We start from the raw sequence: 25,797 nt of genomic DNA, 5'->3' as shown, positions 1-25,797 counted from the left end.
ATGAAAAGAGAATTTACCATCTACCAGCTATAAGTGGAAACTCAACACATATTAATCTGAAATTTCCTTCAAGTGATTATAAAGTTCTAGTATAATGCACTGCACATAGTTGGTGCTCAATAAGTGCATTTGCTTGATGGATTATAAAACCCCTAAATACAAAAGAATGACTGCTGTTGTTTGGGTTGTTATTGTCAAGAGACTTGAAATCCTGTATGTTATTTTTCTATTTCCGTGCACCTTGACCAGTTTGGTTAAAACACTTAATGAGATTTTACCAAATGCTAGGGACTATGTTAAGTACCCAGGGTATAAAGATGAATGATACTTGGCCTTTGTTCTCCAAAAGGTCCCTGGTGTTGGGTAACAAACACATTACCAGACCCCTGGGATTTTCTTATTGTCTCCCCTCCCCACCTTGTTTTCTCTTACAGGTGAAGTGATTTCCTCTGTGAGTGAGCTGCAGAGCTTAAAGGTGGAACCCTCTGCAGAGAAGGAGAAGCAGCGGTCAGAAGCCAAGCACATTCTCATGCAAAAACAACGAGCTTTGTCAGACCTCTTTAAACACCTTGCAAAAATTGGTAAGGTTCTCGCTTGAAACCCAATGAAATGTAGTCACCAACTTTTAGGAAGAGAAATGACATGTCTGATTTGGGGGAAATTCCGTAGACAGTTGAGATAGTGGACAACAGAAGGTACAGGCAAGGTTTCCAGATGTCTAAGAGTTCCACTCACATGCAGGAAAATCCTATGACCAGCCACCTATGATTCCCAGATACTTTCCGCTTTGTATGAGGTTTCTCAGAATCTATATTTTTATTTATGTTATGTTATATGTTACGTTGTGTTATGTTACGTTGTGTTACGTTACGTTATGTTACGTTATGTTACGTTATTGAGATTGAGTCTCACTCTGTTGCCCAGGCTGGAGTGCAGTGGTGCAATCTTGGCTCACTGCAACCTCTGCCTCTTGTTGCCCAGGCTGGAGTGCAGTGGTGTGATTTTGGCTCACTGCAACCTCTGCCTCCTGGGTTCAAGCGATTCTTCTGCCTCAGCCTCCCAAGCAGCTGGGACTACACCATACCTGGCTAATTTTTGTATTTTTACTAGAGACGGGGTTTCACCGTGTTAGCCAGGATGGTCTCAATCTCCTGACCTTGTGATCTGCCCGCCCCGGCCTCCCAAAGTGCTGGGATTACAGGCGTGAGCACCGCGCCTGGCAGAATCTGTACTTTTAAAATTTCTGTCACTGCATGCTGTACCATTGTTCGCTGCATAGCATAGAGAGCAGTGCTTCTCAAACTTGAACGTGCATGTGAATCACCTGGGGAATCTTGTGGAAGTGCCGCTACAGATCCTGTTTCAGTTGGTGTGGGTGCAGCCTGAGAGTCTGCATTTCTAACAAGCTCTCATGCTGTTTAGAAGACTTCGCTTTGAGTAGCAAGAGAAAGAGGGGCACATCCATTCTCTCCTAAGCATCTTTGCTTAAACAAATGCTGTTTATTTCCTAGGTTTGTCATATCGCAAAGGTCTTGCATGGGCCCGTTCAAAAAATCCTCAAGAGATGCTTCATCTTCACCCGTTAGATCTCCGGAGCGCATTGTCCATCGTCAGCAGCACTCAGGAGGCTGATTCTAGGTTTGTCTGTTTTTTTTCCCTACTTATAAATGGAACAAGTAATTTAAAACTTGTCCTCATTTGCAAAAATGGGGATAGCAACACCACTGTGGCTACCAAAAGTGCCTGGCTCAGGAGGTGACTCCTGATGGACATTCAAATGAAAGTGTGAGGCTGGGTGCGGTGGTTCATGCCTATAATCCCAGCACTTTGGGAGTCTGAGGTGGGCAGATCACTTGAGGTCAGGAGTTCAAGACCAGCCTGACCAACATGGCAAAACTCTGTGTCTACTAAAAATACAAAATATTAGCCAGGTATAGTGGCACATGCCTGTAATCCCAGCTACTCAGGAGGCCGAGGCAGGAGTATTGCTTGAACCCAGGAGGTGGAGAGGTTGCAGTGAGCTGAGATTACACCACTGCACTCCAGCCTGGATAGCAAAGTAAGACTGTCTCCAAAAAAAAAAAAAAAAAATTTCTTTTCTTTCTCTTTCTTCCTTGCATTCACTTCTCCATTCTTCTTCTTTTTTTTTTTTTGTCTTTTGATTTTCCTGAGGTCTACTCACTTCATTTGATCATACATGTGGAAATCTATTAGAAAATGGTATATTTTTAGTTGCTCTATATACATACACTCCTCATAAGTTCTAATATGTTATTGAATTTGCAAGTCCATACACTATTGAGACAGGCAGAGCTACCTCTATTTACAGCACAGCAGAGGATGTTGTGAATGATGCTTTGCATGAACTGGGTATAGTACACGTGTGTGTTTTATTTGCTCAGTTGGCCCTCCCAGGGCTTTAAATTTGAATTCAACAGAACATTGTAGAAGGGAAATTTTACATAAGCATTCTGGATTTTCAGGTTTTCAGGAAAATTTGCCAAGTAGGCTTGCATTCCCATTTGGTCAGCAGTGCTGTAGTTGAATAGTAGTTTCCTCCTTTTGAAAGGACACATGCTCTCCAGCTTACTTGAACCCTCAACAACCCCTGAGTCTTCCCCACATTGAGGTCAGCTGTCACTGCCATGCATCATTTTGTGCTTGGCTGTCCTCAGTCCTCTTACGTTATTTGCCTGGCCCCTGTAGGCATCAGAGTTTATGATCCCCTAGCCTCCATTGCCAAGATAGGAAGAATTCATTGAAGAAACCATACAGGTATAGTTTAGCCATGACAATTTTCACTGCCTGACACAGCCCTGAAATCTCCACAGCTCATGATACTTCCAGTGCTAAGTTAAGTAAAGGAGTAATGAGTGCCTCACCGAGTGAGTCCTAATAGAAGTAAACCACCTCAGACAGCTGACTCTTGGTTATGGCCAAATATACCAGTATCTGAGTTTTTCAGGATCTGGGGTGGGAGAGCATGGTTTTAATTAAGTAAATGATGTTGATATCTTTTCCAGGCTGCTTACAGAAATCTCGTCTTCATGGGATGGATGCCAGAAGTATTTTTATCGCTCTCTTGCACGGCATGCCAGGCTTAACGCAGCACTAGCAACTCCTGCCAAGGTAGAATGATAGAACATGAGTCTTGCAGGGGCTCAGGGAAAGCTCTTGTTCTCTTCATCCCAGGGTCGCATTCTCAGACCTTGTTAAGTGATAACAGCCTGTTAGTGGAACTGAGCTTTTTGCAGTACATCCTTAAACTTAAAATTAATATCAATATAATTTTGTGCAAAATCAGAGAGAATACCTTAAATAAATTCTGTTACACTTGCCAGCAGGACAAATTTTCTTAATGTTTAAGAAAAATTAAAAACTTCAAATGGAGAATGCCATATTTAGATCTTTCTTCCCTTTGTGAATTGAGAAAAGACCACTAATAAATGCATTTTGGAGTTAAATCCAGTTCCTGTCTATGGAATATCAATGATCGGCGCAAGCATAATTGGAGAAACACTGCTCAAAAAAATGAATGTGTCACCTCTAGAGTGCGGCATGTCTGATGCTTATAGTAGAAACAACTTTCTAGAGGCACATCTGTGAGTGTTTGCCAGCAGCCCCTTCAGCATGTTTTTCCTTCTTCTGCCAGGAAATGGGCATGGGCAACGTGGAGCGGTGCAGAGGGTTCTCAGCACATTTGATGAAGATGCTCGTCCAACAGCGGCGCTCCCTGACCACGCTCAGTGAGCAGTGGATCATCCTCAGGTATCAGCTGATGAGTTGGGCTTGTGGCATGAATTCAGAAGAATTAGATCCAAGTCAGCTCAGAGTTGCTGCACATGGGGAGAGGAATAAGACATGCTCTCAATTGTGAAATGAATTTAAGGCCCAAAGAGGCAGGTAGGGTTTCTCCCAGCTCTGCCCCTTGCTTTCAGTGATATGCTTCTAGTGTCCCTCTCCCTCTGTGCTCTGACTGAACCTCCTGAGAATATGGAGCTTTGGAGATTTCAGGGCTGTGTCAGGCAGTGAAAATTGTCATGGCTGAACTATACCTGTATCTGGAATGAGGATATATATTGCCGAAAGTCCATGTGGGCCAATAGTTAGGCTTGTGTTCATGGTATTAGGGTGGGACGGTCTTGGGCACAGATGAGATTTGAGTCGGCTTCTGTTACTTAGGCTTTGGGGATCCCCCAAATGGCAATCTGAGCCATACATGGAGGCTCCTCAATGGAAACAGATAATTAAGAGATGAGGACAGTTAGGAAAGTTGTCATCTGTTGAATGGATTCGTGGCTGAGAGACAGTATTTCCAGACTGTTCACTTTAGCTTCAGGTATTTTCTCCTCCATTCATTAGGGTTTATGTAGCAAAGTACAGCACATTCACTAGATAATGCTAGTTGAAGTCACTGTAGTGGTGTGATTGTGTCATGATACTTCTCCTGAAAGACTGAGGGATGGGTTTAAGTACTTTGGGAGGCATTTTAACAGACTTTTTACCTATCTGGGGGATTCTTCCTTCTTGACTGTATAAAAAAACCCATGCTCGTTCAGAAACACAAATTTCTTTTAAAACAATGTGGTGACATGGTTTAAAGTGTCATTCATTGTGTTTTTCCCATGGGTTTCTCTGTACAGGAACCTCCTCAGCTGTGTGCAAGAGATTCACAGCAGGCTGATGGGGCCCCTGGCCTACCCCGTGGCCTTCCCTCCTCAGGATGGCGTGCAGCAGTGGACCGAGCGCCTGCAGCACCTGGCCATGCAGTGCCAGATCCTGCTCGAGCAGCTCTCCTGGCTCCTCCAGTGCTGTCCCAGTGTAGGGCCAGCTCCAGGCCATGGCAATGCCCAGGCACTGGGGCAGCCTCCTGCCCCCTGCCTGGAAGGACCAGAACTTAGCAAGGGACGACTTTGTGGAGTATTACCAGACCTAATTCCCTCCAATCTGAGCTACCCATCTCCAGTACCTGGAAGTCAGCTGCCCTCTGGTTGCCGGATGCGGAAACAGGATCAGCTTTGGCAACAGTCAACTACGAGAGTAACAGAGATGCTAAAAACCATTAAAACAGTGAAAGCTGACGTCGACAAAATTAGGCAGCAGTCTTGTGAGACTCTCTTTCATTCTTGGTAAGTGTGTCTATGTCTTTACACTTCTCTGTGTGCTTAGGTTCTTACTGTGCTTATCCAAATTGGGGGTGGGAAGGGAAGGGTGTTAACAGAAAGCAGTAGCTTTTAGACAGTCCTGGAGTCTGGGGAACTCGTCAGTTTGGGGGATGGGGTGGGGTGGGGATAGGGAGTGTCATCTGCAGGTTCTGAGACTTTAGTTAGCAAAAGGATGCCAGACAAAGCCCTAAATAATCCACAGATAGAGCAAATCACATCCTGCTATTTGTGGTGGTCCAAAATAAAAGCCTATCACACCAAAGACTAATGATAATGGAATATTATTAATGGAATAAATTTATCATTTATTGGAATAAATTAATTGGAATAAATTACTAAATTTATTCCATTACTAAACCTAGGTGTTTAGTAATAGAATCAAATTATGAAAATAATTGTGCTTCAGTCCTCTGTTCCTCAGTGGACCTGCACAGCACTCTGTGGCATGTGTTTAGCTGTAAACTTCAGCTATGGTGAGTTCTACCTTGCGTATATTATAGTGGTTGCAGGGAGGGGTGTGTGTTTGTGGGAACTGTAATGCATTCCTTTCAACATTGTGGCATTTCTGTTGCAGGAAAGATTTTGAAGTTTGCTCTTCTGCACTGAGTTGCTTGTCCCAGGTGTCAGTTCATTTGCAGGGCCTAGAGTCCTTGTTCATTCTTCCAGGGATGGAGGTTGAGCAAAGAGACTCACAAATGGCACTAGTTGAAAGTCTGGAATATGTAAGAGGAGAAATTAGTAAAGCCATGGCTGACTTTACTACCTGGAAGACACATCTGCTTACTTCAGGTAGCCAAGGAGGTAAGGAATATTGTTCAGTCAGGGAATGGAAGCCCACTGTAGAAATGATGTCTTGTAGATGTAAGTCTCATTGTCCTAAAGACACATTATGTTTTGGGCTACACGTACCTGTCCAGGGTTCTGAGGCAGGGAGGTGCGGTTGAAATCCACAGCTCTTAACTTTTTTGCCCCATTTGTTTGGATGCCTGTTACATACTTTGTAACACACATAGGAAGGCAGCATCAGCTCACTGTCTGTTAGTTTTCCCTTAGATTGAAAAAGCTTGGCACTGATATTTGGACTAAGTTAGTGTTTATTCATACTATCTTAACTGTTATTTTCATATTTTCTACATTATTTTAGTAAAAAGTTTTTAATACAAGGTAATAAACTTATAAGTTTATCGAGGCAAGGAATTTGTCTCTTCTTTGTATCTGGCACAGCTTGACTCAGTGGCTCATCAAGAAATGAGTGTTTTTAATGATTTCCAGAGGCACTAAAGCAAATGATTGGTGTTTGTATGTTTGTTTTACACCATGTTACTTGCTAGGAAATCAAATGTTGGATGAAGGATTTGTGGAAGATTTTTCAGAGAAAATGGAAATTGCTATCCGAGCCATCCTCTGTGCCATCCAGAACTTAGAAGAAAGCAAGAATGAAAAAGCAGAGAACACAGAGGACAACACTGACCAAGCGAGCCCACAAGAAGAGTACGGTATGTCTGAAATCAGGCAGAAATTAGTTTCATGCCTGTTTTAATTTTTGTATTTGATGACTTATTTCTGTGGCTAAATAGTTAAGGATGGATGTTAGAAACAGATGACTACATGGATAGAGATGAAAGGATTTGTTTTCTGTTATTCATCATGTTGTTTTCTCTGAATGAATGTGGCAGCAGGCTTTGAGAGACTGCAATCAGGACATCTAACAAAACTCTTAGAGGATGACTTCTGGGCCGATGTGAGCACTTTGAATGTGCAGAAAATAATTTCTGCCATCTCTGAGCTGTTGGAGAGGCTGAAATCGTATGGTGAGGATGGTACAGCAGCAAAGCACCTGGTAACTAACTGTTCTTTACAAACTTCTTCCTCTTCAGAATGCACTGAGCAAAGGCAGAGTGGGCTTCACCTCCCTGCACGTGGATAAGTCCCAGAGCAGTCCTCAGGTGCCAAAATCACTAAGAACTTGGTCTCTTTATTTATACGTGCAAAGTCATTGACAAGCTTTGAAAAGCTTAGGGCTTGCTAGCTAATTGTTAGATGCATAGGTGCAGAAATGCTAACCATTCAGAATATCTATTAGGATTCTTTCATATCTTACACACTCCCAAATATTTGATGTTACTGATAGATGACGTTATCAACGGAGGCTTAGCGGCCACCCTATGTAAACACCATTCCCACTACAATAAGTGAAGAGTAAGCAGTTGTAGTCTTTGCAGTAAGTCCAGAGAAGCAACTTACTTTGCAGAACATTGTATGTTATTCTGTAGCATTGCCTCCAGTGCTAACTTTCAATCAGCAGAATTTATTTATAAACATTTTATTTTTATTATTTATTTTATTTTGGGACATGGTCTCATTCTGTTGTCCAGGCTGGAGAGAGGTGGCGTGACCATGGCTCACTGCAGCCTTGACCTCCTGGGCTCAGGTGATCCTCCCACCTCAGCCTCCCAAATAGCTGGCACTATAGGCATGCACCACCGTGCCCAGCTGATTTTTAAAGTTTTATAGAGATGGGTTCTGGCTATCTGGTTTTTTTGTTTGGTATTTTTTGTAGAAATGGGGTTTTGCCATGTTGCCCACACAACATGAACTTGAACTCCTGGGCTCAAGCAGTCTACCCACCTTGGCCTCCGAAAGTGCTGGGATTAAAGACATAAGCCACTGTGCCTGGCCAACATTATATTTTTAAAAAACCAACATTGTTAGCCAAATGAGACATTGGTTTGAGATTGTACTTTTGTGACGATATATGTAAATGAAGAAATCTCAGTGAACTGTGTGTACTGGGGTGGGATGGGGGTTACAAACACATACATGTAACTTGCCATTAGTACTATTTAGTACATTCACAATGTTGTGCAATTACCACCACTGTCTAGTTCCAGAACGGAAATCTGGTACCTGCCAAGCAGTGTGAGCAGGCCTTTTGTTCTGTTTTGATCTCAGTTCTTCAGCCAATCTTGTTCCTTGCTGGTGCGCCTGGTGCCGGTCCTCTCCAGCTACTCAGACCTCGTCCTCTTCTTCCTGACCATGTCTTTGGCAACTCACCGTAGTACTGCAAAGCTGCTCTCTGTGCTTGCCCAGGTCTTTACGGAGCTTGCCCAGAAGGTAAGGACCGTTCACGTGGTGCACTATGAGCAGCAGGGACCCAAGTAAATTTCATATCATTGGTCTTTGGTGTGATAGGGTTTTATTTTGGACCACCACAAATAGCAGGATGTGATTTGCTCTCCCTGTGGACTATTTAGGGCTTTGTCTGGCATCCTTTTGCTAACGCTGTTTCCACTAAAGTCTGGGAACCTGCAGATGATACCCCCTATCCCCAACCTACCCTATCCCCCAAACTGATGAGTTTCCTAAACTCCAGAGCTGTCTTAAAAGCTGCTGCTTTCTGTTACCACCCTTCTCTTCCCATCCCCAATTTAAATCCTCTTCAGCTAACTCTTGAACTACAGTTGTAGGATAAACCCTTAAGGCTATTAAGTCTTCTTTTAACCATGTAGGTATAACTGTGATTAAATGATAATGGACCTATTATTAGAGTTTTTTTCCCACTGTCGTGGTGGGTCACCCTGTAATCCCAGCACTTTGGGAGGCTGAGGCGGGTGGATCACCTGATGTCAGGAGTTCAAGACCAGCCTGACCAATATTACAATGAAACTCCATCTCTACTAAAAATACAAAAATTAGCCGGGCGTGGTGGCATGTGTCTATAATCCCAGCTACTCGGGAGGCTGAGACAGGAGAATTGCTTGAACCCGGGGAAGCAGAGGTTGCAGTGAGCCAAAATCATGCCATTGCACTCCAGCCTGGGCAACAAGAGCAAAACTCCATCTCAAATAAATAAATTAAATAAATAAATAAATAAATGTGGTTTTTTTTGTTTGTTTTGGTTTTTTTTGTTGTTTTTGGAGACAGAGTCTCCAAAATTGTAATTGTGATTACAGGCACGTGCCACCACGCCTGGCTAATTTTTGTATTTTTAGTAGAGATGGGAGGTTTCACCACATTGGCCAGGATGGTCTCGATCTCCTGACCTCGTGATCCATCCACCTTGGCCTCCCAAAATGCTGGGATTACAGGTGTGAGCCACCGTGCCCGGCCAATTTTTTTCTTTAGCAGGGAAGTAATTTGTTCTTTCAGGCATGTACCCAGTATTGTGAAAAGCACTGAGGTTGTAGAGATTGTAGACCCTCCCCTTGAAACTCAGGGGCAGCAGACAGTGAAATCTAATAGCAACATGGTGTGGGCAGGTCTAGTCATAGAGGTGTCCAGCTCTCAGTCTCTCTTAACCTCACCAAGCCTCAGTTTCCTCATTTGTAAAATGAGATCTGCCTACACTTGTATGCATTTTTGTGAGAACCACCTGCATTTGAGTATATAAATTTTGTTTTTCTTCTTCCTTAGCATTCTAAGATTTTCTCCAAGCTAAATACAGATGAGATGTACTTGAGGAAGATACGAATTTACAAACTGAAGATGGGGTCTAGATTTCTTATAAACAATTAAGAGTTCTTAGTTCTGAGTCTCTGAAATACTGGAAAGAGTTAAAAAGTGGAAGCCAAGCCTAATGCCTTGTATCAAGAGGATAAAAATGTTTATCTGTAGTAATAACAAGTAAAAGAATGAGTCTCAGGTTTCTCCCCCTCTGGTGGGCACCAAGCTAGTCTTAACATTCCATTGCTTCTTGGAGAAAACACTGTATGCTAAAGACAGTGGCAGGAAAATGTATGGCATGGGTGCCTTGAGATTTGGCTCAGCTAGATTTGTCCATTTGCACTGTAGCTTTTGTCTGACAGGCTGTAGAATGACTTTGGCCTTTCAAACCTTTGTTTGTGGGTAGGAATGGTTCTGCTATGTGTAGAATGTTGGGAGCCCTGTGGCTATCCCAGACGTAGCAACTGCAGTAATATACTCTGGTAAGGGCATCTGAAACTCCCTCCTGTGTGGTCTTATTCATCTGTCTCTGAATGTTTCTCATTTGAATAATGTAGTTCAACGGGAAAATCAAGCAAGTAAGCCAAACTGTATTTTCCAGTCAACATTCTGAGAATATATGTCCTAAAAGTGGGTTTGCCTTTTTAAAAATTTTTCTAAGTATGCAATTTGTATTCATATCTCTTCTGAGTAGTTCCAAGGGAACTTGAAAGTAGGTTAGACAGTACTAAGATAATAGATATAGGTTGTAATTAAAGCTCTTGATCCACAGGAAGCTGTTTCTGTGTAACCAAGTCATAATTAGTGTTTACTGGTTTTTGGATCTTAATTCCTTGCTAATTAGCAGCTTATTTTTTTGTGCATTCTCATCCTCAGATTTACAAATATCTTCATAGTATATATTTTCTCTTACAAAATTAAAATTTCTGATTGACAGTCACTACTTTTTCTTTTTACTTCTGCCCAGCGGGCTAGTATTCTTCTCAGGTTATTTTCCTGTATAAAATAGTTTTTTTCAACATTTCTGTGTCTGACTGTGTTCTCTCCAGAGCCTGTTCTTCTATTGCTCAAGGACTTTTTCCTAAATACTGTCCTTCTAGTATACTTCATTTAGGTTTTTGTCTTGGCAAAGTGACAAATGACCACATGCCAGTAGCTTCTACAAAGTCAAGTCCTATGTTAAATCTGATGTCAAGCTGTAAAACTGCATAACTGTTAGCACCAAAGAGGAAAAGAATGTCAGAAGTCTACTGCACTTCCAGCAAATTTAAGATAATGAGCTAGAAAAAGAATTCAGTATGTGTTTAAATTGTTTTCCTGTGGCAAGAATGAAAATCCCCTTTTAAAATTGCTTTTGTGCCTAATTGTTCACTTCCTTTTTCTTTTTTCTAAGGGATTTTGCTTGCCCAAAGAATTTATGGAAGATTCAGCTGGAGAGGGAGCAACTGAGTTCCATGACTATGAGGGAGGTGGAATTGGAGAAGGCGAGGGCATGAAGGATGTGAGTGACCAGATAGAAAATGAAGAACAGGTACGTTTTCACATGGGTATACAGTTGACAGAAGATCACTCTCTTTCTTTTCAATATGTAAGTTACACATAAAAATGGTTTTTACTAGGCTGTTTTTAATGTGTGATCTACAGAGCCCTAGATATATTGGTGCTTGGGCTGTGGGTGTAAATAAAAAGCCTAAAATCCACAGGAAGGAACCTGGCAACTCCGTCATTGGTTGTGGCTATAATTAGGGAGGAAATGATTTTTACTTTTTTTTTTTTTTTTAATGGGCAGATATTTGCTGAAATTTTCTAGAGTTTTTTTTTTTTTTTTTTTTTTTTGAGACGGAGTCTCGCTCTGTCGCCTGGGCTGGAGTGCAGTGGCCGGATCTCAGCTCACTGCAAGCTCCGCCTCCCGGGTTTACGCCATTCTCCTGCCTCAGCCTCCCAAGTAGCTGGGACTACAGGCGCCCGCCACCTCGCTCGGCTAGTTTTTTGTATTTTTTAGTAGAGACGGGGTTTCACCGTGTTAGCCAGGATGGTCTCGATCTCCTGACCTCGTGATCCGCCCGTCTCGGCCTCCCAAAGTGCTGGGATTACAGGCTTGAGCCACCGCGCCCGGCCTAGAGTATTTTTGATAGTATTTTTAAGCATAAAAGGCCTATCTTAAGTGATAATTGCATTAAACAATAATGCCAAAATTTGCTGTTAATAGGTTTTGCTGTTGTATATCTTTTAGGCATAGAGAGTTTTAAAAAATCTGTATCGTTTTTGGTTGGAGTCAAGCAACCTTCTGAACTATTCAGATGTTGTGGACTAAGATTGTTACACTGCATGGATTTTTAAAATGCCCGTCTCATTTGGGAGTGATTTGTGTGTGTTGGGTGTATCACTTACATTCTAAGTTAAATCAGATCAGAAACTTGTATTTAAGGTAATTTTATAGTTATTAAAAATAAAGGAGAAAACCAATTCAAATTCCCTCTCTTCCTTGGCAGAGAAAACTGAAAAGAAATTAAAAGCCAAAAGAATAATGCTAGTATTTATGTTATGGAGCTCTAACTTTTTTTTTTGGACCTATATTATCCTTAGATAATGGCTTTGTTATTTTGGCCTTTCTGTATTTCTCAAGTCTGACTTAATCACTGTATACTACTTTTCTAATAGAAAAAAAGTCAAAAAAAAAAATGCAAACCTAATAGAAAAGTACAGTTCATGCAAAAAACGTTACGTGGATTACAAAGCTTCCAGAACAATTTGGTAGTGTCTGCTGAATTTTAAATTATGTGTATTCATTGACCCCCAAATTCCATGTTTTCTTATAGAAATGCTAGTGTCAAAGATAAATAGGTATATGAGTGTGTATATATGTCTGCACATGGATATTTACTATAGCATTATTTATATGGTGAAAATTGTGAAACAATCCAAATATTCATCAGAAAAGAATTATGGCACCATCCATGCAGAACAATGGTAAAAGTATGAATGAAGCAGAATGAGATGGTTTTGTATGTATCAACATGAAAATAACCTAAGGATCTTATTTCTTTAAGAGATGAGGTCTTGCTGTCTTGCCCAGGCTGGAGTACAGTTCTATAATCATAGCTCACTGCAGCCATGAACTCTTGGACTCAAGGAGTCCTCTTGTATTAGCCTCTTGAGTAGTTAGGATGACAGGCATGAGCCACCACACCTGGCTGAGATGTTTTTAAGAAAAGATGTGTTTTACAGTCTGGGTGTGGTGGCTCACGCCTGGATTCCTAGTACTTTGGGAGTCCAAGGCAGGAGGATCCCTTGAGGCCAGGAGTTCAAGACCAGCCTGGGCAACATAGGGAGACACTGTCTCTATAAAATTAAAACAAAACAAAACCCAGCCTGGCCAACATGGCAAAACTCTGTCTCTACTAAAAATACAAAAATTAGGTGGGTGTGGTGACATGCACCTGTAATCCCAGCTGCTCAGGAGGCTGATGCAGGAGAATCGCCTGAACCTGGGAGGTGGAGGTTGCAGTGGGCCAAGATCGCACCATTGCACTCCAGCCTGGATGATAGAGCAAGAGCTTGTTTCAGAAAAATAAAAATGAAAAAAGCAGATTGCATAACAGTCTGTAAAGCATGATCTCTTTTTTGTTTAAAAAGATGTTGGGAGGCAGGTATTGATAGCTATCACCTGTATCACTAAGTATATGTTGGTGTATTCATAGAAAAAAGTCAAAGGTTCACTAGAATGTTATTGGTAGTCATTCTTTGAGAGGCTTCGAGGATGGAGGTGTTACGGGGAAACTTGTTTTTATTTTATTTTGGAGACAGAGTCTTGCTCTGTCCCCCAGGATGGAGTGTAGTGGCGTAGTCTCGGCTCCCGGGTTCAAGCGATTCTCATGCCACAGTCTCCCAGGTAGCTGGGATTACAGGCACACGCCACAACGCCAGGGTAGTTTTTGTATTTTTAGTAGAGACAGGGTTTTGCCATGTTGGCTAAGCTGTTCTCAAACTCCTGACCCCTCAAGTGATCTGCCCGCCTCAGCCTCCCAAAGTGCTGGGATTATAGGCGTGAGCCACCATGCCTGGCCATGACTTTTGTATTTTAAAAAGGACTTCGTTTTTTTTTTTTGTTTGTTTTTTTGTTTTTTTGAAACGGAGTCTTGCTCTGTCACCCAGGCTAGAGTGCAGTGATCTCAGCTCGCCACAACCTCTACCTCCTGGGTTCAAGTAGTTATCCTGCCTCAGCCTCCTGAGTAGCTGGGATTACAGGCCCCCACCACCATGCCTTGCTCATTTTTGTATTTTTAGTAGAGACACTGTTTCACCATCTTGGCCAGACTGGTCTCGAACTCCTGACCTTGTGATCCACCCGCCTCGGTCTCCCAAAGTACTGGGATTACAGGCATGAGCTAATGTGCCCAGCCTTAAAAAGAACTTTCAAAAATCAACCATAATGAAAGAGGTAACAATCACAAAACTTTTTGCCCCAAATATCACATCAATTATATAGAAACATATAAATTAGCCTGGGCTCAGTTGCTCACACCTGTAATCCCACCACTTTGGGAGGCTAAGGCAGGAGAATTGCTTGTGCCCAGGAGTCGAGACCAACCTGGGCAACATGTCAAGGCCACGTCTCTAGCAAAAAATAAAAAGTTAGCCAGGTGTGGTTGTATGTCCCTGTGGTCCCAGCTACTGGGGAGGCTGAGGCAGAGGATTGCTTGATCCCAGGAGGTTGAGGCTGCAGTTAGCCGTGGTTGTGCCACTGCACTCCAGGCTGGGCAACATAGTGAGACCCTGTCTAAAAACAAAAAATAATTTTTTATAAAAGAAATATATAAACCAAGGAAGAATGAACAAGATTATCTTGGGCCACTGTCTTTCAGCAGTCATAGTGACAAAAATAGTATTAAAGAATTGGATAATAAAAGATTGATGAACTTTTTATCCTACAAAGAATATATATTCTTGCAAATGTCTCTGGGACTATTTTTACAATTCCCAATAAGAAAACCTGAACAAAATTCTATACTCTCTGATTACAATAAGTGGAAACTAACTCCAGAAATTTTACAAATTCCATGTGGCTGTCTCTGTTGTTTCTTTTTTTTTTTCCTCTCCCAAATATATTTTTACACCATTAACGTTGGCATTTATATCTCAGAGCTGAAGCAAACATTGGTAAAGTTTCATTTATTATGTTTACTGTAATACTTTTTTATGTAGGTGGAAGATACATTTCAGAAGGGTCAAGAAAAAGACAAAGAGGATCCTGATTCAAAATCTGATATTAAGGGCGAGGATAATGCCATTGAGATGTCAGAAGACTTTGACGGGAAAATGCATGATGGGGAGCTTGAAGAACAAGGTTTCAGATTATCTGTCACTTCATTCTTGTTTTTGAAAGCATAAATATTTTATCCAGGAAATTCCATGTTTCTAATAAGGAACCTAATATAATCTTTTGAAATAAGTTGGTTACTGTGCTTAACTGCAAATGAAAACCTCAGCAACTGCATGTGCTGTCACCACCTCCACTGAGGCAGAAGTCCCTGGTCTCTCATAGATTCTTCTCACATTGACTGATGTTCTAGCTGCCTCATGTGTTAGATGCAGTGGCTCAGTAGTGTCCTTCAGGGAAGCCTGAAAGGAGATGATCCCTAATGGAGCTGGGCTCTCAACAAAAGGCAAATTGTTCTGTAGTGTTTAAAATACCTTTTATTCCTAATCAGAAAAATAGTAGATGTTTGTTGTAGATGATTTGGAACAAAAATGTAGAAAAGAAATAGATCCCCCCTTAGGCCTACCACCCATAGCACTTAGTAAATTGTGGTATATTTCTTTCCATTTATTGCATGTATACACACACACAGACCATATACAGTTCTGTAGTCTGCTTTTTTTTTTTTTTTTTTTTTTTTTTTTGAGACGGAGTCTCGCTCTGTCCCGCAGGCTGGAGTGCAGTGGCACAATCTCGGCTCACTGCAAACTCTGCCTCCTAGGTTCACGCCATTCTCCTGCCTCAGCCTCCTAAGTAGCTGGGACTACAGGTGCCCACCACCACGCCCGGCTAATTTTTGTGTGTGTGTGTGTGTGTGTGTTTTTAGTAAAGACAGGGTTTCACCGTGTTAGCCAGGATGGTCTCGATCTCCTGACCTCGTGATCTGCCCACCTCAGCCTCCCAAAGTGCTGGAATTACAGGCATGAGCCACCGCGTTGGGCCTGCTTTTTTCATTTAACATCTTAAGAAAATTCTCCCTGTCATTAAAAATTATTTGAGAATTTGATTTTTTTAAAGTACATCGTCATCTGTCACATATGTTTGTACCATAATTCAGCCCTTGCCCCAAATTTCTGTCCAATTTGAGATACTGTGTCTTATTCTAAAATGAGTATCTTGCAGAAATGAAAGTTGACCTTTGTGGCAGTTGGCCTAAGGCACATAGGATATGACCTTTTGCAAAGTAGACCCTGTGCAAAGACAAATGACGACAATTCTGATTGAGACCTGATTTTAGATGTTGGAAAATATCATAGCAGTATATTGAAGATGGGGAGGACCCATGGAAACCACCTAGTCCAACCCCATCATTTCAGACACAAAACTCAGGTTGCTGAGTCCCATAATGTCCCAGCACCAAAACTAGACATCCTCGTAGGTATTTCCTTACTCATTTTACCATCTGTTCACACATTATAGGCTTCCTTGTGCCTCCACTTGGCAAAACACAGTAAGACTATGTCTGTGTCAGTAGATCTAAAGGCCTCCACCTGGAGGATGTGTTCTATAGAAAAAGGCAGTCAATCCCTGGTGGGTCCCTTGCCAGGGAATCGGGTCCACACCCCTCTTACATACACATGACTGGGTCAGTTTGGAGATCTGCCTAACTAAGCTCAGTGCCTTCCCTTTCAGAAGAGGATGATGAGAAATCAGATAGTGAGGGCGGAGACCTGGATAAACAGATGGGCGATCTCAATGGTGAGGAAGCTGACAAACTAGATGAGAGGCTTTGGGGTGATGACGATGAGGAGGAAGATGAGGAGGAAGAAGACAATAAAACTGAAGAAACAGGACCAGGAATGGATGAGGTAATTAAAAGATTTCCCCTCTTCCAAACAAACTGAGAGGAGGTAATCTGCCTACCACCTAGCATTCTCTGTTATTTACTTCTCTTCTTTTTCTGTATTTGTTTTTGTTCTCTTTTTTCCATTCCTCTTTTTCTTTTTTCTATCCTATCTCATTGATTACATTCAGAGCTAAGAGTAGCTTGAGCTGAGTCATCCCATGTGTTATGGAGGAGGATGAACAAGACCCTGTGTAGATGTTCTAAGCTGATTCTCCTATAGGCCACTGAATTTTTCCAGCTCACAGCTTGGGAGAACTACAGGGCTGAGTGTAACACTGCAACAGCCCAGGGTGATACAATGAATTATCCAACTCACCCCACTATTCACACACCTAATAATATTGCTGCCATCATGGAGACCTGCATTGTTTTCTCTACGTCATGGATGGCACTTCATCAGCCATCCATGGGGTAGGTCCAGTAGGCAGAAATTATGCATGTCTAAAAGTCAACTAATGCAGAAACAGTTTCTGGAATTGAGTGTGATGATTGTTTTTTCTTCCTCTGACATTTAGGAAGATTCTGAACTTGTTGCTAAAGATGACAACTTGGATAGTGGCAATTCAAACAAAGATAAAAGCCAGAAAGATAAGAAGGAAGAAAAGGAAGAATCAGAAGCTGATGATGGTGGAGAAGGTGAAGACAAAATTAATGAACAAATAGATGAGGTAATGAAGATTTGAAACTGATCTGCTCTCTTGACTCAAGGCTCTTGAACTGTATAGTTCTCGAGGTGTCTCGACACATTTTTTCCCCTATTTGTTGACTGCTCCCCCATTACCTCATAAAAGAATATGCAACAGAGGCTCTTAACGGGACATAAAATATCTAACTGTTGGTTCCTGACAGGGTAGTACACATGTTGTTTGGGCTTATGCTATAGATCAGAAGCTAAAACCTGTGATCCCTTCTTATTTCTTCTTGTAAGTTTCTTTGAGATTGAGTAACATAGCACCACTTGTCCTTGGAGAACCGCACAGAAAGTGAAATCTGAGATTCCAACATGAAGGGTCTAAAAATAAAATACTAATGTGTGCAGATAATTTTAGGGAATAGATACTGTATTCTCTCACAGTATAAATACTTAGAGCTGATTTTATGGGAATTCTACTTTTAAAAACAATGGTATTTTTATTTTATCCCCGTTGTCTCCATTGTCCCAAAGAGGGAATATGATGAAAATGAGGTGGACCCTTACCATGGCAATCAGGAAAAGCTGCCAGAACCCGAGGCCTTGGACCTTCCGGATGACTTGAACCTCGACAGTGAAGACAAGAATGGTGGTGAGGACACCGACAATGAAGAAGGAGAAGGTGCGTCTTTCAGAAACAAAGAGACCAGTTAGAACTCACTACTGAACAGTAACTGATTTCTCTTTTGAGAGCTAGCTCAGTATCATGGCCAGGTGATAAATCATGTTTGGTTGGCTCAATCCCAGTTTGAGAAAATGGTTTGCCTTTCCTTTGTAATATTTCTCATGTGATTATCCCTAGAGCTCATCAACCAGTAGGTGTTTCTCAAACTACTGTCACGTCCTATTATCACTTTTGGCACTGCTATGCCCTGGTGGTGCTTCATACACAGCACTGTCTCTTCACAGCCATTACTGTGTGTCCCATCTCATGGGATGGTGTAAACACTGTGCAGTCTAGGTATACCAAGCTGTCATGGAGTCCGGTTATAGCTTTTTAGGGAAATGATGGTTTTAGTTATTGATTGTCACATGCAGTGGGGAACAAGACTAATCCCAAGAGAAATCACATGGCATATGACAGTATTTAGTGCCTTTGTCGTCCATTTTTCAACTCTAGTGAGTCCTTTAGGGGTGTCAGCTGGCATTAGTTGAGAGCATTGTGTTGGCGGTGCCCCCGTAACAGGGCCCCATTCCTGCTGCTTAATCAGACAGAAAGATGTGAGCTGGCCTTGCTGATAAAATGAGTCAGTTACATAGTTATAACATCCATTTAAAATATATATATGTATATTTTTATAATGCTGTATTAGAACAAAGATAGCAAGTTACAAAGGAATAATAAGAGGTGCCATTTAGGTAAAAATTAATTTTGGAATCTAGTTGCAAACAAAGTCAATAACCAAGAAAGCATAAAATTAAGAAAATTAAAATCCACTGAGAATGTAATAAGCTATCTGCTTTTAAATAGCCAGACTCGTTTTATAACTAAGGAACAATTATTTAAAATCATTTGCTAATTGAATAATAGACAATGGAAAAAGAAAACCAATAGGCTGGTTGCAGAGGCTTATGCCTGTAAGGCTTCTCAACACTTTGGGAAGCCAAGGTGGGAGAATCACTTGAGCTCAGGGTTTGAGACCAACCTGAACAACATAGTGAGAAGACCCTGTCTCTATCAAAGAAAAAAATAGTTGGGCATGGTGGCACACACCTGTAGTCCCAGCTACTCAGGAGGCTGAGGTGAGAGAATCGCTTGAGCCCAGGAGGTTGAGGCTACAGTGGGCCATGATGTTGCCACTGCACTCCAGCTTGGGTAACAGAACGAGACTCTGTCTCTAAAAAATTAAAAAATTAGCCGGGTGCGGTGGTTCATGCCTGTAATCCCAGCACTTTGGGAGGCTAAGGCGGGCGGATCACCTGAGGTTGGGAGTTCGAGACTAGCCTGACCAACATGGACCAATACCGTCTCTACTAAAAATACAAAATTAGCCCGGTGTGGTGGCGCATGCCTGTAATCCTGGCTACTCTGGAGGCTGAGGCAGGAGAATCGCTTGAACCCTGGAGGCAGAGGTTGCGGTGAGCCGAGATTGTGCCACTGCACGCCAGCCTGGGCAACAAGAGCGAGACTCCGTCTCAAAAAGATAAAAATAAAAATAGTAAGAGTTATTTTAAGAATTTGCTAATAACTGATTTTTGAAGTGTCCAAAGTATATAAAAGCTCTTTTGATAAAACTTTTTCAAAATAAGACGGTTTCTATTTCAGTGTGAGTTGTATTTTCTGTATATGATCATGACATCCACCAGTTGTTCACAATAATTGAGCATTAAGCTGTCATTTCCTATTGTTGGCCTAAAATTTTCCTATTTTTTTTTTGTTTGTTAATGGGGGTTTTTTGGGGGTAGATTAGCTATTATTTTTTAATGAAATGTGCTATTAAAACAACTGTATGTATATATGGTTTAAAACAAAGATAGGCAAACTTTTTCTATAAAGCATCAGATATTAAATATTTTAGGCTTTGCAGACCATAAGCTCTCGATTGCAAATACTCAGTTCTACTGTTGTAGAGTGAAAGCAGCCATAGGCAGTACAAAATGGATGGGGTAAACACAATATATGTTGCTGTGTTCCAGTAAAAACTTTACTCTTTTTTTTTGGAGACAGGGTCTTGCCTTGTCACCCAGGCTGGAGTACTGGGGCGTGATCATAGTTCACTGCAGCCTTGACCTCCTGGGCTCAAGTGATCCTCCTGCCTCAGCCTCCTGAGTAGCTAAGACCATAGGTGCATGCCGCCATGCTTGGCTAATTTTTTATTTTTTGTAAAAGATGGGGTCTCACTATGATGCATGCCCAGGCTGGTCTTGAACTCAAGCGATCCTTCCGTCTCAGCCTCCCAAAGTGTTGGGATTATAGGCATGTGCCACTGTGCCCGGCCAGTAGAACTTTCTTCATAGAAACATGTGGAGGCCAGATTTGGCCTATGGGTCACAATTTGCCACTCGCTGGTTTATAGAATTGTAATAAGACAAAACTTGCATAACTAGCTCCCAGCTTAAGAAATCATGTAAGGTTAAAAAATTCTGCGTTCCTTTTTGTTGTATCTATACAGAAGAGAATCCTTTGGAGATAAAAGAAAAACCAGAAGAAGCAGGTCATGAAGCTGAGGAAAGAGAGACTGAGACTGACCAGAATGAAAGTCAGAGTCCACAGGAGCCTGAGGAAGGCCCCAGTGAAGATGACAAGGCCAAAGGGGAGGAGGAAATGGACACAGGAGCTGATGATCAAGATGGGGATGCTGCTCAGCATCCTGAAGAACACTCCGAGGAGCAGCAGCAGTCTCTGGAGGAAAAAGATGAGGAAAAAGACAAGGATGCCGACGAAGAAGGTGGAGAGAATGGCCCTGCTGACCAAGGTTTCCAGCCCCAGGTATCATGGGATGTCTGGCTTTTTTCATTAAAAATAATGAGGAGGAGGAGAAGTCACCTTATTCCCCTTAGAATCCCTTTTAGGATACTCCTCCATCAACATGTGGCACTTCCAAGGAGTTCTAGGTTTCTGTTTTAAGACCCTCGCTGAGGAGTGGGGAAGCCTGCTTGTTGCAGGGTCTCCCACCTTATGCTGTTCTCCTAGAGCATTTAATGCCGTGTTTGATTTCTCTGCAGAAGCAGGAAGAAGAACGGGAGGACTCTGATACAGAGGAGCAGGTGCCAGAGGTTTTGGAGAGGAAGGAGCATGCCTCCTGTGGGCAGACTGGTGTGGAGAACATGCAAAGCACACAGGCCGTGGAGCTGGCTGGGGCCGCACCAGAGAAGGAGCAGGGGAAAGAGGTGATCAATGGTTTCACTGCAGCCACCAGCTGCCTCTTAGTAGGGTCTCTTCTCCCTGTCTGACATCACATTCTGTGTAGCATTAGTTGGTTTATGTGTCGTTATTTTGTTGTTTGTTTTGTTGTTGACATCTAACAGATCACATCTCATTCTTTTTTTTTTTTTTTTTTGAGATGGAGTCTCGCTCTGTCGCCCAGGCTGGAGTGCAGTGGCGCGATCTCAGCTCACTGCAAGCTCCACCTCCCGGGTTTACGCCATTCTTCTGCTTCAGCCTCCTGAGTAGCTGGGACTACAGGCACCCGCCACCTCGCCCGGCTAGTTTTTTGTATTTTTTAGTAGAGACAGGGTTTCACTGTGTTAGCCAGGATGGTCTCGATCTCCTGACCTTGTGATTCGCCCATCTCGGCCTCCCAAAGTGCTGGGATTACAGGCTTGAGCCACTGCGCCCGGCCCACATCTCATTCTTTAAGCAACGTGTGACTGAACAATTATTTTTTTAAAGACAGAGATACATTCTGAAAAATGCCTCATTCGGCAATTTTGTCATTGTGCAAACACCATAGAGTGTACTTACACAAACCTCGATGGTAAAGCCAATTGCCCCTAGGCTGCAAACCTGTACAGTGTGTTACTGTACTGAATACTGCAGGCAGTTGTAACACAATGTAAGTATTTGTGAATCTAAACATGGAAAAGATATAGTGAAAGCGTGTTATTATCTTATGGGACCACCAGTGTACATGCAGTCTTTCCTCGACTGAAACGTTGTTGTGTGGGGGCATGACTGATACTTATTTTTATATGCCTCCCAGGACAAACCCTGGAATATCGGGTGTATTTAAGTGGTGTGCATAATAAGAAAAAGTTGTTAGACTGATAGCTCTAGATGGGAGAATCAGGTTCGTGTTTTTCAGAAAGCTCTCCAGGAAGCAAATGGAATTTAGACTTCAGGCAATGTATACCTTTAACGGTGTTTTTCTTTTCCTTTCTTATCATCAGGTTTCTAAATGTTTAATTTAAAAAGCAAATAACTTTTTCATTCTTGGATCTGGTGGTGATGTGTTCTGATATGGCCACAATTCAGGTTGCTGGGTGCTATGGAAAGAACCTGGAATGTCAACACAGGACCTGCTGGTTACAGTGGTGATTCTGGATAACTTTAGTCTCTTTGAGTCCTAGTTCTTACTGACAATAACAACCATTTATATTGCTTATACCCTATGACTACCACACAGCCACCACCACAGTTATTCATTGAGCACCCATTAGGTGCTAAGCATTTTCATTACTTCAGCAAGTCCTCACTATGTCCCCATGAGATAGATGATATTGTACTCTTTTCTTCATTGTATATTTGAGAAAAATACACCTCAGTAAAGTTAAATGACAACCTCAAGTGTACCTAGCTGGTTGATGATGAAGCCTGGTTTCTATTTGAGGTCTGTCCTGCCTTTGGAGTGAGACATAATACTCCTGCAAAGAACTAAGCAGCCTTACAAAGGCCCCTGAGAGGGTAACATAAGGTCTGTACCTAGACACTCCTGTTTCTGCCTGTAGGCCAGGCCTTAGTTACAATGAGTTCCAGAGCTGGCAGGTAGGCAGGAGTGATTATATGACTGAGAATAAAGAATAGCAGTGAGAGAAGTTGTATTCAATGCAGCACAGTAACCAGGGACTTGTAATAGCTTCTTTCACCTCATTCTTTTATGGCTTGGATTTCCTAGGAACATGGAAGTGGAGCCGCAGATGCAAACCAGGCAGAAGGCCATGAATCAAATTTCATTGCCCAGTTGACATCCCAGAAGCACACCAGGAAAAACACACAGGTTTCTATCACTCCTCAGCTAAACTTAGGTGAAGGCAGCATGTAGAAAAAGATGTTCCAAATGTAGTGCTTTAAAAAAAAAAAAAGCTATACTCCTGCTTTTGCTATCCCATCAGATATTATAGCAGCCTTGGTGAGCAGACCAGGACCATGGGGTTTACCCAGTGGGATCCCGTCACTGGGCTTCTTCCCTGCCTGTGTCTCTCTCCGACCCCTGATTCCGGCCATGAAGTCTTAAGAGCCAAGTGCTCTGTGCTGCTGTCCAGCACCAACCATCTCACTCTTTTCATTGTCCATAGGCTTTTGCTTTTTTAAGAGTCAGTTTTTTAAGTAGGGTATAATTTATTCACATGATGCAAAATTAGTGTAAAAAACCAATCCCCTAAAAAGCCTATAGCCTATTCCTGTTCCCAAGGGACCCTCCTCAGAGCAAATTGGTATTACCAATTCTTTCTTCTTTCAGAGATACTTTCTGCATATATGGATGTGTGAAAGTGTGTTTCTTTGCCTTCATTTTAGATATCATAGATTGTTCTATATAAGTATATAGAGCTCCTATTCTTTGTAATAGCTGTATTGAATTCCATTCTTGTATGGCTACACCTGATTTACTTATCCTGTCCCCTATAGATGGATATTATGTTTATTTTGAGTCCTTTTGTCATGACAGGCAAGGCTCTGATGAATATCTTTGTATTTCTCACAGAGTTTTAAGAGGAAACCTGGGCAGGCTGATAATGAACGTTCCATGGGTGATCACAATGAGCGTGTGCACAAGAGGCTGAGGACTGTGGATACGGACAGCCACGCCGAGCAGGGGCCAGCTCAGCAGCCCCAGGCCCAGGTGGAGGATGCAGATGCATTTGAGCACATTAAACAAGGCAGCGACGCATACGATGCACAGACCTATGGTATGGTCCTGGGAAAACTGCTGCCTTTGTCCACTGTAAGAGCTTGTGCTGTGTGACTGTGCTTGGCAGCTAATAGTACACATTTGTATCAGGGGAGAAAGGAAATGGCTTTGTAAACATAAGAAATGTGCAGAAATAGAGTTTATTTTTGGTACAAAGGGATCTGTAACCAAGTGAAGATGATTAAGATCTTGGTTTAGTATAAACCCTTTAAATATCCTTAAATATAATAGTTAAAAATAACAGTTGGCCACATCTAAACCCTGATATCAGGGTTTCTTAGTACTGGACATTTCTTTCTTCTTAGTCAATGTATTGAGCTTTTGCTTGGTGCCAAAAAACTTTCCTGAGCCTTTGCTGCATGATCACAAACTTCCTCAAATAATCCTATGAGCCAGAGCATCTCTGTTGTATAGGTAAGGACACTGAGGCCAAGTGGTTTAAGAACTCATCCAAGATCACAATGCTGGGATTCCTATTCCCATGTTTGTCTTCCTGTGCCTTGTTTTCTACTTCTTTTTATTATTTTTAATTGACCTACAATAATGATACATAATTTGTGGGGTACAGTGTGATGTTTTGCTACATGTATACAATGTTTAATGATCAAGTCAAGATAATTAGAACATCTACCACCTCAAACATTTATCATTTCTTTGTGTGGGAACATTCAGATCTGTTCTTTTAGTCATTTGAAAATATATAATAAATTATTGTTAGAGTCACCCTGTAGCCCAGTTAAACACCCTATTTTTGTGGTCACATGTATAGTTTCACTATATCCTCATAATTTCTGTAGGAGGTAGGGAACAGGCAGTTCATTATGTCAGTAGGTCAATAGGAAATCTTGGGCACAGACAAGTCTCCAAGCCACATAGCTGGTCAGTGGCACGACTTGCATCAGTAGCATTTTGGAAGCTAGGATGACAGAAACCATACCCACTTATCATTATTTTGTTCTGCAAATAACTAGGATTTTTATGTGTGGGTGCATGCTTTGTTGACAGATGTGGCCAGCAAAGAACAGCAACAGTCTGCAAAAGACTCTGGCAGGGATCAGGAAGAGGAGGAGATAGAAGACACCCTCATGGACACAGAGGAGCAGGAGGAGCTCAAAGCAGCAGACGTGGAGCAGCTGAAGCCAGAGGAAATCAAGTCGAGCACCACAGCACCCTTGGGTGAGTCCTGCTAGTGAGCAAATCCTTCCCAGGCTGTCTGACTTGAAGTAGTCAGTTGTCTCTCACTGTAGTCTGGTGTTCAGTTCCATGTCCTAATCCATGGCTTAGATGAATAATTTGCCTATAATAATTTCACTATATTTTATTTGGGACCAGAAAACAAAAATATGGACAGGGGTGGGTGTTACGGGACACCATCCTTCAAGGAGTCCCCTGAAACTTGAATTTCTGGCAAAATCTCATCAGTTTTTAAAAAATATGTAGAAGAAACCAGAATAGTATACTTACTACAGCTATGATGAGAAGGTATATTATTAGAGAAATGATATTTTCAATTATATAAAGGTATATGCTATTAGCATCAAATGCAGTAAAATATTAAAAGAAAAAGAATGAGGGGTTTCCCTTTCATAGCTAATCAAGTTCTATTACTTGGCAAAAAAATAACTTTATCAGCAATTGAATAAATGCAAATTCAAAAGAACTTGCCAAATTCGAATCCTGTCCTCTCAGGAGTGTTAGAACTGTTACAACGTTTGACTGCCCTATGTGACAATCCAGGCTTTGCCTCTCACCTCACAAGTTGAAGCAAATTATTCATCTTTTCTTTGCCTCAGTTTCCTCATCTGTAAAATGGAATTGTGGCT

General features: G+C 41.9%; 1 protein-coding gene across 2 annotated transcripts in view; it reads left to right on the top strand.

Moving 5' to 3' along the window:
* MDN1 (midasin AAA ATPase 1) overlaps positions 1-25,797 on the top strand; it is a 186,687-nt gene that overhangs the window by 149,714 nt on the left and 11,176 nt on the right. Inside the window, exons 75-93 of one of the 2 annotated variants that reach the window (XM_050789524.1) lie at positions 435-581; positions 1,512-1,638; positions 3,024-3,129; positions 3,653-3,768; positions 4,644-5,129; positions 5,740-5,966; positions 6,497-6,661; positions 6,845-7,005; positions 8,118-8,279; positions 11,002-11,139; positions 14,814-14,955; positions 16,501-16,676; positions 17,230-17,382; positions 17,880-18,027; positions 20,519-20,835; positions 21,072-21,236; positions 22,961-23,062; positions 23,768-23,972; positions 24,980-25,150. In XM_050789524.1, coding sequence (XP_050645481.1) covers positions 435-581; positions 1,512-1,638; positions 3,024-3,129; positions 3,653-3,768; positions 4,644-5,129; positions 5,740-5,966; positions 6,497-6,661; positions 6,845-7,005; positions 8,118-8,279; positions 11,002-11,139; positions 14,814-14,955; positions 16,501-16,676; positions 17,230-17,382; positions 17,880-18,027; positions 20,519-20,835; positions 21,072-21,236; positions 22,961-23,062; positions 23,768-23,972; positions 24,980-25,150 — 3,414 coding nt within the window. Of the gene's footprint in view, positions 1-434; positions 582-1,511; positions 1,639-3,023; positions 3,130-3,652; positions 3,769-4,643; positions 5,130-5,739; positions 5,967-6,496; positions 6,662-6,841; positions 7,006-8,117; positions 8,280-11,001; positions 11,140-14,813; positions 14,956-16,500; positions 16,677-17,229; positions 17,383-17,879; positions 18,028-20,518; positions 20,836-21,071; positions 21,237-22,960; positions 23,063-23,767; positions 23,973-24,979; positions 25,151-25,797 lie in introns of both variants that reach the window. The other variant, XM_050789523.1, reaches the window with a different exon arrangement.

Source organism: Macaca thibetana, chromosome 4 (assembly GCF_024542745.1).
Source record: "Macaca thibetana thibetana isolate TM-01 chromosome 4, ASM2454274v1, whole genome shotgun sequence".
NCBI lineage: Eukaryota > Metazoa > Chordata > Mammalia > Primates > Cercopithecidae > Macaca > Macaca thibetana.
Note: the sequence above shows the minus strand (reverse complement) of the source record. Positions and strands in the feature narration are given on the sequence as shown.